A 12,868-nucleotide genomic window follows, 5' to 3' on the forward strand; every position below is an offset into this window, starting at 1 on the left:
CTTTTTGTTCAGAGACAAGAATCCTCTTTCCAGGCCCGTGTTCTTCCCAATCCATTTAAAAGCTATTGTTTGAATAGGTTTGTTAGAAGAAATATAATATCAAAAACTGTTATGTTTGATTTTTATTATTATTTTTATTCACTTGCATTTTTGGCTTTGGAAGTCAAATGAGTCTGTTCCAGGAACATTATGTTCTCTGTCACTTTTTTTCTTATTTTTAAGCATGAATCTCTGCTCATTGAAGCTAGCCAAGAGGGATCCTTGAGACAGAAAAAATAGGTCTGGAATATCTGAGGCTTTTTCTACGTGAATTTGAGGATGACCTATAACCTCTGACATCCAAAAATTTTCTCTAATCATATCTGACTGGTTCATCCAAGCTCAAGAATGGTTCATCACCATGTACAGGAAATCAAGCAAAAGTGGCAGGAAGCCTGCACTGATGAACAAGGAGCTTCCAAGTTAATTCAAACATAAAAAGGAAGCCTACAAGAGGTGGAAGCAGGGACAGGTGACCCAGGAGGAATACAGAGACACTGTCTGAGCATCCAGGGGCGGGGTTAAGAAAACAAAAGTCCATCTGGAGTTGAATCTGGTGAGGGACTTAAACAGCAACAAGAAGGGCTTCTACAGGTATATCAGCAGTAAAATGAAGATTAGAGAAAATGTGGGCCTGTTACTGAATGGGGCAGGAGCCCTAGTGGCAAAGGACATGAAAAAGGCTGAGGAACTGACTGACTTCTTCACCTTGGTCTTTACAATAAGACCAGCCTTCGGGAATCCCAGGCCCCTGAGACCTGTGGGAAAGTCTGGAACAAGGAAGACTTACCCTCGGTGGAGGAGGATCAGGCTAGGAAACACTTAAAGAAACTGGACATACACAAGTTCATGGAACCTGATACGCATGTGAGTGCTGAAAGGGCTGGCTGATGTCGTTGTGAGGCCATTCTTGATTTTCTTTGAATGGTCATGGCGTTTGGGAGAGGGGTCTGAGGACTGGAAGAGAGCAAATGTCAACCCTGTCTTCAAGAAGGGCAAGAAGGAGGATCCAGAGAGCTGCAGGCTGATCAGCCTCACCTCAATCCCTGGAAAGTAATGGAGCAGATATGTTTGGAAATGGTTTCCAGGATTATTAAGGACAAGAAGGTGATTGGAAATAGTCAGCCTGGATTTATGAAGGGGAAATCATGCTTGATCAACCTGACAGCCTTCAATGATGAGGTGAGTGGCTCAGTGGATGAGGGGAAAGCAGTGGACGTCGTTTATCTTGACTGTAGCAAGGCTTCTGACACTGTCTCCTGTAACATCCTCATTGACAAACTAATGAAGTATGGGCTAGATAAGGGGTCACTGAGGTGGACTGAAGATTGGCTGAACTGCTGTGCTCAGAGGGTTGTGATCAGTGGCATGAAGTCCAGCTGGGGGCCAGTCACTAGTGGTGTCCTGTAAGGGCCAATACTTTTTAACATCTTCATTAATGACCTGCATGATGGGACCAAGTTTGCAGATAATGCAAAACTGGGAGGAGTGGCTGATGTGCCAAATGTGTCTGCTGCTATTCAGAGAGACCTCAACAGGCTGGAGAAATGGGCAGAGAGGAGCCTCATGAAGTTCAAAAAAGTGCTGAGTCATGCATCTGGGAAGGGATAACCCCAGCCACCGGGACAGACTGGGGGTTGACCAGCTGTAAAGCAGCTGTGCAGAGAAGGACATGGGGGTCCTGGTGGGCAGCAAGTTGATCATGAGCCACCAATGTGCCCTTGGGGCAAAGGTGGCCAACAGCCTCCTGGGTGCAGGTGGAGAGAGGTGATCCTTCCCCTCTACTCAGCCCTGGACAGACGCACCTGGAGTGTTTGGTCCAGTTGTGCGCTCCCCAGTATGAGAGAGATGTGGCCATCCTGGAACAAGACTGGTGAAAGGCTGTGAAGATGATTAAGGGGCTGGAGCATCTCTCATACAAGGTGAGGCTGAGAGAGCTGGGACTGTTCAGTCTGGAGAAGAAAAGGCTCAGGGGGATCTTACCACTGTGTATAAATACCTGATGTGGGAGACTGAAGAAAGTGGAGCCAGACTCTTCTCCATGGTGCCCAGTGACAGGACAAGAGACAATGCACACAAACTGGAAGACAGGAAGTTCCATCTGAACACAAAAAAAATCCTTTTTACTGTGAGGGTGATTGAACACTAGAACAGGTTGTCCAAGAGAGGTGGTTGAGTATCCGTGCCTGGAGATACTCAAAACTAGCTGGACGCAAGCCTGAGCAACCTGCTTAGTTGACCCTGCTTTGAGCAGGAGACTTGGGGTCTCCAGAGGTCCCTTCCAACCTCAACTATTGCATGATTCTGTGATATTAAAGCACATTTCCCTAGACTGCATTGGATCCTTAAACCTCAAATACATGAGGCCTAGTATGGGTGTCCTGCAGCTATGAGGTACTTGCAAATGCTTGTTGGTCACCCCGATGACAGTCCATCTAGTCTCTTGAAGACTGAGTAGTTACTTCATGTTGGATAGTGTGGACTGCAAGATGTAACTCATGCAGACAGCCTGTGTCATGGAAGGTCTGCTCTCTTTCTGCACATATATGTTTTCACTCCTGCCATGTTGTGTTTTGCTGAAAGAACAGATACATGGTTGGTACCACTTTGTTACTTAGGCTTTCAGGTTGTGGGCACCCTACGCTCTTTAAGCAGAAGGGGACAATGCACTTTGGAGAAGCAAAGTTGTTTTCAGTCTATTTTTGCTTAACTTAAAATTACTTCATCAAAGGTACTTCAGCAAGTATTGCTTGAAGTACGGAAGCAATTGCAGAGAGCGAGCCATGGATCTGAATAACTTGTTAAGAGGATGATTAGTCACAATGGGAGAAGCTGGTTGATAACAAGTGTGTTGCTTGTACGGCTGTACATAAATCCAGTTCACTGACTCTTGCTGGGTTACAAGTTGCATTTCTGTTAATTGTTCAGCAGTGATGGTAAAAGGGTATACTTCAGAACAAAAGTTACAAAGTCAAACTTATCTTTTAAGTTGTTCTTCTCATTGAAAGCCAAGGGCAGATGATACAATTTTAGAAAATTTTATTTAGAACTATTAAATGAAAAAATTATATCTTGTGTTAGTGCTGAAGAAATCTTGCATTTAATCTTTAGTTGAACGTTCAATCTTTCTTGAGTGGTAGTGCTTGTTTAGCTCCACGAAACTCTTCTGGGTAATCCCTCTCTTTTGCTGCCACTTAGAAAAATGAGTGAAGGGCTAAGTAAATCAGTAGGCAAAATGAATGAAAATGTACCTTTATAAGTCCAGATATTGCTGATTTTTTTTGAAGTGTGCTACATATTAACCAATGTATCGTTCAAAGAAAGGAAAAAAAACCCTTGAACCCAAGCATCTTAATTTCAGTCAAGCTTCCTGACAGTAAATCATTTTTTTAGTGTCCTATTTTTTTTCACTTTCTCAAGCATCACTTTTACTTGACAACATGCATTTCTGTGTCTTGTGTTTTAAACTTCCAACTGGTATCTCAAGCTTGAAGTTAGCTAGCTTAAGCTAGTTGAATACACTTAAATTACTTCCACAATGAATCAGGTTTTAGGACTTTCCCAGGAAACACCTACTGTTTAATATTCACATGATTTTAATTGATTTAGGATGGCCTTGGTTCAGTGCAGTTCATTAACTTGTAAAATTATTATGCTAACTAGCTTTTAAATAAAATAGACTTAAGATTTTTATCTATCAGCACCAAGTCAGTGATGACAAAGAAAGCTAAAAGCCTCCAACAGAATTTGTAGCATGTTTGAGCCAAATCTCACAAATGATAAAACTTGATTTTATGTAAAGTAGAACTCTTAGATTGTCTCATTGTACCTTCCCATTCATAACATGAAGCTTTTTTCCTGGTATAACTGAACTTGAATGTGGTTTGCTTTATAGGAGATTTATTTTGGTGTTTTCTTCCATGTTGCCTAAGCAGGTATAGTAAAGAATGAGGATGATTCTCCTGCAGTTACTTTACCTACCTTGGACCGGGAATGAATTGTGTTCATTGCTGCAAATGCGACGATCTGATTTCAGAGCACTGTTGGATTTTCAGAGCCTTGTCTCATCCTTTTTCTGCCAATGATGGTCGCTGATGAGACCTATTTTCTTAGCCTCTGCTGAAGCAGGAGAATTTGCTTCCTGATCTCATGAAATACTTGCTTCATTTAAGAGTATTGGGTAAAATGGGGGAGAGAGATGGAGGGAGGGGAAGCCTTCTCTGTGAAGGAGTAATCAAAAACAGCTGAATTTGGAGGGTTGTGCTGCATTGCAGAGAGCATATTCTATGTTTTATGGGACAGCAATTGAAAGCTGTGGTTGCACTTGTCACCTTACCATCTGGAACAGTGTTTTCTAAAAAAAAGAAAAAGAAAACCATTAAATTGTTGACAGTATCTTTTATTTACCTTTCACTACGTAATAGCTGAGCTTTGCAAGCTCCTTTTTTTCCCCTCTGTTCTTGTCCCTCTGCATGCAGTAGAGCATCTGTTGTATCTATGGTGGTGTTTTAGTAAGAAGGTTAACTGCTAGTGTGCTTATGCCAGCACTAAGCTACTGACTTTGTGTGCTGTGCCAGTATCTGTTTGAACTACTGTTCAGTTTAATCTCTGAGTTTATATGGAAAATAACTGGTCATAGGTTCCTATTGTTCAGGCTGTAACAAAGAGTTTGTATACTTAGTGTATTTTGCCTTTAAAAACAAACAGGTCTCCTTCCTACATGAACTAAGAATTTTTCTGTTTTCAGGAGGAAAAAAAGAAAAAAGTCTTCACAAAATGGTGGTTGTCAGGAAGCCTTGGGTCTGTTCCAGATATGCCAATCAGTTATGCTGTGAGCATGCTGGAGGTGGGAAAGGGGGCATGGCTTATGGCACACTCCTCCAACTGCTGCAATCAAACTGTTGGGTCCATCTGCTTGAGACTGCACTTCTGTGATCTGGGCTATTGCCCCAAATGCTGGAAACTATGAAGTCATATTTCAGGTTGACTAATTTACTGTATTTCAGTGATGGGTGCCATGAGGATAACTTTGAGAAATGAAGGAGTTGCCTATCCACAATGAAACCCTGAAAGGAGTGGGAGGAAAATGATGACCAGAAATCAAAAAAGGGGAAAACTGAAAAACTATAAAGGGAAAGCAGGCAAAGCTTTTCTTAAGTCTGATGCTTGCTCAAAATGTTACCCCAAAAAGCTGCTGCTTTTCCTGTCCTCTTTCCTGGTCACTGATGAAAAAGTGGTAGGTGCATGTGGCAAGAAAGACACCATCATCCATATGGTTTAACAAGTATGTTGAGGTTTTGGTTTTGTGTGTGGGTGTGTGTGTGGTTGGTCGTTTTTTTTTTTGAATTATGGTATTGGATAGATTGGTCTATACATTTTTCCAGTCTTAGCTTTAGTACCTTCATTAGCTTGAACCTTTTTCATTTATGGTTCAATACAAATATTTATGGAGGGGTTTTAATAAAAAAAATCCACACTTCTGTAGAAACAGGGTGGAAAAAGGTTGTAGCTACTACAAGGCATGTCTGAAATGTGTGTAACAGGTGAGAGTTGCTTTAATCTCAGTCACAGACTCTACTTTACACAAATGTTCCTGCATTTTTTTTTTTTTGAGGCCCTGAGTAGACAGTAACTAATTCCTCTCAGCACCAGAGGTGGATCTAACACTTTCCTAGTGAAGAGTGTTAGCAAAATACAGAGAATGGAGTCAGATGGAGAGGAGACTCTGGCATGGGAGGGACTGGTGATAGCTCTCATGGAGAGCTGTGTAAAGAGGCACAATTCTGCATAAAACACTCTGCGTCTTTATGGCTCCTCAATTCCCTAAAGTAACAAGGGCTTAGGAACAAGCCCCCAGAGAGGACCTTCCTCCAGGAAGAATATTCAGCTCCTGACTGACCCAAACCTACCTTTTGCCCTTTAACAGTATCCAAAGAAGTGCAGTTGTTAAAGGGCTGTATGTGCTCTGCCAGTTTGGACACAGGGAATGCTTCACAAACAACAGCCTGAAAAGGATTCCCTGTTTCACAGTGCTATGGAACAAGCAGTTAAACTGGAGAAAGAGAACTTACCTGGAAAAGTCAAGATCTCTGGAAAAGCTGGGGGCGGTGGGACTTAGTGTAATTAGTACATTGTCAGTGAAACTGAAAGTAGCAGGTTAAAGACTACTCTGTACATGATTTGCTGAATGTGAAATATTTATTTATGCGAGCAATACATTAACAAGTGGCAAAGTTGTACACTAAAGATTTTTTTCCCCCCATCCAACATATTAGTCAATTGAATCAGGGCAAGAACTATATTTCAGTTTCAGTTTAGAACCAACAAAACAGTTAAAGAATTATGCTTCAGAAATTCAATACCATGCACTAAAACAGACACTTCAGATCAAACTTGCTTCTTCCAGCCATGCTGAAGTTTTGCTTGAAGACCCTGATTAGTAGTAGAAGTACACAGTCAAAAGAAAAATTACAAGTGTTTCATTAGTTACCTGCCCACAGTTGTAGACTATGTAAGAGCTTTAAATCTACAACTTAAGATGGACAGGTTTTTTTCAAGTTAAAGAATTAAAGTGCATATCAGCAGTTGTCTGGTGTCTGTTAGTAAATAGCTTAATGGAAGGATCTCACCAGTATCTTAGGTGTTTTGTTTTCTTAATAAAAATAGCTCTGTGACAACTTCTAGAATTACATCATTTCAGTACATTAGTTGATACAGAACATGTGTGGACTACTTCTGGAGCAGACATGTATTGGATTGTTCTAACCTACAGATTAAGAAAGCTTGTTGCACAGACCTGAGTGGCTAGTGATTCACATGACTGTTTACATGTATACAAAATAAATTAAACCCTGCCCTCACCAGGGACTCGGGCCCACCTAAGGAATCTGTAGAGCTCATCCAATTTCCCCTAAAGCTTGAAATGCAGGGATACTTTAGACAAATATCAGGGCTATATTTAGCAAAAAAGTAGATTAGTAAAGATTAACTGTACAGTTTAGTATAAAGCAGTCTTTTTTTTTAAAAAAAGAAGAAAAAATGAACAATTTACAGAAATTACACATAAGGCTGTAGTAAAGTGCCTAGCAAGAATATAGAGAACAGTGTAAACTGACAACCAATAACACTGCATTCTTGCTTCCATCACCTCCTCAGAAATTCTCCCATGTCCGAAAGACAATTTTTCACTTCACAAAGTGTTTGGGAGCTTAAAATCAAGAATAGAGTCAAATCAGAAACTGTAACTTGGCGCATGATTAGCTCACTTTTACCATATACTGACAGAACTGCCAGGAACTCTGAAAAGCTGCTGACATTGCTCTTTGAGCATGGCTCATGGTCATACTGAGCTCAGGTGCAGCTACTGTCCTCTGGGCCAGCCACATCAAACATTTGCACCTGAGCCACCTCCATTTTTCTCTTTCCCTGTTCCTTCCTTTCATCAGCATATGTTTCTGGCACTATAACTCCATCAGTTTTCTACTAGAGAGACAGCCTGTGGCTACATCAATACTGCAGATTGTTTAGGGCTATTGTGCTTTCTAAACGTGACTTCTGAGACATTGAGAAGATACACATTTCTTGAGTCCATATCATCCTTGTCCTTCCTCTACATATATCCCACCTCCTGCCAAGAGCTCCTGGACACAGGGAGGCCAATTTCCTTCCTGTGGAAAGCCAAGTGTGAGATCTATATTTGAGAGAGATCTATTTCCACTATGAATTTTGCTGGGGAGGAAATCTGAACTTAGTCTTTGTGTAAAAATACAGAGCAAGTTACATTAAAGCTGAATTTCAACTCTACAGTAATTTTAAATGCATGCTCCATGACAAACCTCCCCTTGAATAACCATGTAAAACCAAGACTATACAGATAAGAGAATTTGAAGTGTTAAAAATATATTTCCCCTCTCCCCATTATTCCTTGACAAGTTAGCCTTTAAATAACCACTGATACAAAGGAAGCTGACAGAACAGCACTGAATAAACAGCTATGAAAAACTTTTGGTTGCTAGATGGTCGCATCATGTAAACTGTATGCTACCTTCACGCTAGTTTAAAAGTGTTCCACATCAAGGAATCCATACTCTGGCACTTCTGGCAAGAAATGGATGTTTTCAGGCTGGTCAAATTTTGAGATGAAAAGAGAAGTTAAAACCAATACATTTTTCCCTAATAGAAAAAAAAAAGCCATGTTTGTGTTCCAATGGCCATCCATCATCACTTCACTTGTAAATTTAGGAAAAAAAAATTAGTTACCTGCCTGTAGAAGAGTTAGTGATAAGATTTTTTTGCTTTCAGAAATCTGTCACTTAGTCATGGTGCCAGTTTTCTAAATGAGTTTGCTAGTCCATAATAAACAACTGGAATCTGCATTGTGAACCAGCCTGGTAAGTAATTCAGTTTTGAGAACAGAAGAACTTTTCTGCTTCAATTGAACTGAGCTTAGTCTGAAAGGTCTTTTGGTTTTTTGTTGTTTTTTTTTTTTTAGACTAGTTTTCTTATCCAGCCACATCAAAAGTGTAACTAAGTTCCTCCTAAAGTTGTTTTCTGAATAATACAATTACTTTGTATTTAAATGTAAACACTGTGATACCATAAACATATTGTATACGAAAGGCACAAGACAATTAGATTTGTGTTGCTGAAACTTCCTTGACTTTGAAGGTTGATAATGCATCTTTTATTATCTGGCTGGTAAACTTTGATCCTAAGCAAGCTGATATCTCCTAACTTCATTGAAAGGGGTTTCCCATGTGCAGCACGTTTGGCTTTTTGGTATTACAATCAAATGTCCATTGTCCTATAAATGTAAATATCACAAGTTATGATAATAAATCTCCTTGATTGTATTTAATATTCCTTGGGTTATGCAATAAGAAATGAAGTGTCTTGAAGAACAACTGAGAAAAGAAATGAGACAACTATTGATTAATCAAACTAGGATTTTGTGGGACAGTGCCCCTCAGGAGCACAGGTAGGTTCAAAGCCTTCCTGAATCAAAGTGAAATGCCAACATTCCTTTCCCTACAGGGATAAGGGCTCCAAAAGGGACAATAAAATCCCCCTTTCATAGGACTGTCCTGCGCAGCTTTCATCAAAATCCCCAGTTGGCCAGGTTCATTTATAAGTTATCCACCTGAACGTGGGCTTTATATCACTCCGCTTACAAGTGACTGACTGTAGCTATAGTACTCAATTAACACAGGAGGTTTTTTCCCTTTCCACAACTTTGCAATCTATTGGTGGTGCATATCTGAGAGAAGAGGGAGCCTTTGCAATCAAGCTTTCTGAACATGTTCCAAATATAGCCTGCTACTTCACTCAGGCTGGCTTATCTTCAAAAACAGCTTATCAAGTGCGCAAAAGAAAATACAGTCCACCAAGCCACTCAATTATTCACCATCAACATTGCTTGTTCTCCCAATCCATAAAGCCAGTAGTGCAAAAATTTGTTTTTTAAGTCACCCACTTGCAGCAATTTGAATTAACAGGTGAATTCTCAAAACCACGGCAAGAACATGGACTGATATGTTAGAAGGTCACATTTTTCTTGTGCTGAATATCAAAGTAAAACCACCCACAGAATTTGCAGAATAACCTCAGCCCCCTTTTTTCATTTCATAATACTCAGAATTATCTTTTACCATTCAAGGACAGTAATTTTAAGCTGAAACATTCTTTCTATGGTTCAAAAGTAGTATGTCTTGTTTCATGTTTCAAGCAGTGATATGGAGACAGCTAATTATCTGTCAGTTTATTTTCTGAGCACATCCACATAACAGCAGACAGGAACAGTGGGCCAATAGGGCTGATTTTTGGAAGAATATATCCTCCTTCCAACAACTGCTTTTTCTTGAACTGGAACAGAACATAAAATTCCAAAAAGTGTTTTTAGAAATGAAGAATACTTAACAATGGAGTTATTGCAACAAGTTTCATCAACTCAAAGGAGATGGCAAATGACAGCTGAATAAAAATCATACACACTAAAGAAGAGGAGCATATGAGACTTAACTTCACAGTTATGTTATTAATTCACGTCACATGGCAGTGACTAAAAACTGACCACATAGTAAGTTGGCCACTGGACATTTATAAAGTCAAGTGAGCAATCTTCACAGTACCTACATCATTAAAAAACAATTCTGTATTGCATTAGTGTGAACTATATCTGGTAGTCTCAGTTATTAGTCTTCTGATTAACTATACAGATTGATCATATCCTTAGTCGGGATAAAAATTCAAATTAGCAACACCTTTGCAGGTATGTGGGCTGTATTTTTCATGTCAAAGTGCTTTTGAGACATTAGTTGGTTTTGATATTGTGATTCAGCATCTTTAATAAAGTATCCTATTCAGTGCCCAGGAGCAAATATAACTCAGAATATTGACAATAAAGGAATAAAGTTAAATGCAAGGAAAAACACTGTAAGAACATTTTCAGATAAGGGCTCTTATTCCAGCAGCTGTATGTCAGCTATATATGTATATATATATATATATATATATATACATATATATATACACACACACACACAATAATGTAGCTCTTTCATTACATCTCCAGAAAGACTTTTAAGTGCCGCATAGTAAAATCTCAGACACAGCTATGGGTACCAGCTCATGCCAGAGAAACTAGCTCTCCTTAGCTCTTTCAAGATGTGCATACATTGGTCTGAGACAAAAACTGATTTCCAGGCCCCTCTTTAGGTGGCTTTACACTTGCTCTTTGGAACACTTAACCTCTTCTGAAGGTGGTCTCTCTTTTCTTTTAAATGTGTGTGTGTGGGGGGGGGGAAATCAGACCACAAATACAAATCTAATTACTACCTTCCCAGACTAGATTAAAAAAAAAAAAAAAATAGTGTGAGGTGTTTATCAAGCAAGATACCTTGAAAAAAAACCTTTTTACACACTTTGTGTCTCAAGAACAATCCACAGATCACAAGTAAGTCTGACATTCAAATTAATTTAAATAACAGAGTTTCAAGAAAATGTACACACACTGTTCAAAGAAAGATTAAGGTTAACAAGTTGTTAAATAAATTATGTATTAGAGCTTTGAAAGTAAAACCCCAAACATGACAAAGCTAGTTGTAATTAGTGGCATGTCTGTAACATTTCATAATTTGATCCAAAGACCTGGGTTTTTTTTTTTTTGGGGGGGGGGGTTATATATTTTTTTGTTGTTTGTTTTTTTGTTTTTTAAGTGCTTTATTCTTGGATTGCTTTGTTCAAAAACACCAGCACTTGAGTGGTGATGACATGTAAAAGACATGAAACTAACAGAAGTTGAATAATTTATTCTTTCCCAGAAGCTATTGTTTTGTTGAAGCAACTGCTCGATTGATTCAAAAGGGCAGAGGCATGCCACTTTGCATTTTGAAGGAAGGGTTAGAAATGAGAGTTTAGATTCTAGACAAAAAAACCCACATAGAGCAGTAAAAATTGCTGACACCAGCTGAAAGTTTCATTTCTCATCTCTTTAATTGCATTAGACACCCACATTTTAGACTCATATAACCTGTTTCAGTACCAGTATCACCACTGCTTGTAGATACCCCAGAAGCACCTATACAGGTATAAAGGTTAAATAATACTTTGAAAACATGACCTATTAAAAAAACAAAACAAAACAAACAAAAAATCCCCAAAGGTTTAGTTTAAAATCATGAATTTATGTGCTACTGCCTCATGGTAACAAAATTAAATAAAATTAAAAAGGAAAAGAAAACAGATCTTTTGTGCATTCTTCAAGTGGTAAGGAATCAAGGAATAGCAGATTAAGCACACAAAATGTTAACATACCTTTCCTTCAATATTCAGATGTTTCTTTTAAGAGAAACTAGGTCTCATTTTCCATGGTTAATGCAGGATTGCTCATACCTTTAAAGACAAAAAATGATATTTTAAAATGAAAAGTTGTCATATCATTTTTAGAAAAACAATACATCCTTTAACTATCAACTTAGTTTTGTTCCACTATTATTAAGTCTATTCCTGTCATATATCCATTACATAGCTTTTCATTAGTTGCAACAAGATATTGTCATATTCTGATATATGTAACTTGTCTCCCCAAAGAAATATCACACTGAGTCTAAGAGATAATAAACATCTACTAGTATTACTGTTCTCAGTATCTCTTAGCCATGTTTCTCTCTAAACTGGAAGGATACTCGGCAGCTTCACAAATGGAACTTTTTACAAACATGCATTTAGAATGCTAAGTTTAGTGGCACAGCTCTATGAAATCAATTTTGGTTCATGAATATAAACCAAGTGACCTCTGTCATTTTTACATTATATTCTCTAAAAATAACTTATTACAAAATTAATTATGGCAGCACAAATAATTCCTTACCAACTTTGCCCTTTTCAGGCTTTGCACTAATTTCTGACCAAGATTGTGTATCAGTAAGAAGGTGGCTCTGGGAATCACGTAATGGCTTTGCAGGAAACAGGTGATTTTCACTGTAACACGATTAAAAAAGAACACGGAAGTGAACTTTGGTAATTTCACATCATCGTACTACACATTTCAACACTGTGTCTTATGCAACATTTTCTATATCTTACCTTGCTTATTTTCTGGTGAATCACTAAACTTTTATCATTACAAATGCTACATTTTAGTTGTCACAAGTACAAGTGTAATCTAAAAAGCAACTCTTTAATGTAGAACTGGGAAACCATTCTTGTTCTTTTTTCTTCAGCAGATATTATAAATTAATAAACAAAATTTAACTCCAAATACACTCTACACATGTTCTCCCCCACTACAACAAATCTGACATGATAAACAGTGAAGAAAACATCTCTGAAA

General features: G+C 38.5%; 1 protein-coding gene across 5 annotated transcripts in view; it reads right to left on the reverse strand.

The window, feature by feature from the left end:
* The window catches only part of ZDHHC2 (zinc finger DHHC-type palmitoyltransferase 2), a 52,742-nt gene that overhangs the window by 5,768 nt on the left and 34,106 nt on the right, over window positions 1-12,868 (reverse strand). For 2 of the 5 annotated variants that reach the window (XM_067298013.1, XM_013949488.2), the window contains exons 11-13: window positions 12,407-12,516; window positions 11,851-11,928; window positions 84-4,393 (exon numbers count right to left, since the gene is read on the reverse strand). In XM_067298013.1, coding sequence (XP_067154114.1) covers window positions 11,888-11,928; window positions 12,407-12,516 — 151 coding nt within the window. In that variant the 3' untranslated portion in view covers window positions 84-4,393; window positions 11,851-11,887. Of the gene's footprint in view, window positions 1-83; window positions 4,394-4,786; window positions 9,901-11,850; window positions 11,929-12,406; window positions 12,517-12,868 lie in introns of those variants that run through there. The other 3 variants (XR_010884428.1, XR_010884427.1, XM_067298014.1) reach the window with 3 other exon arrangements.

This window comes from Apteryx mantelli, chromosome 5, assembly GCF_036417845.1.
Source record: "Apteryx mantelli isolate bAptMan1 chromosome 5, bAptMan1.hap1, whole genome shotgun sequence".
NCBI lineage: Eukaryota > Metazoa > Chordata > Aves > Apterygiformes > Apterygidae > Apteryx > Apteryx mantelli.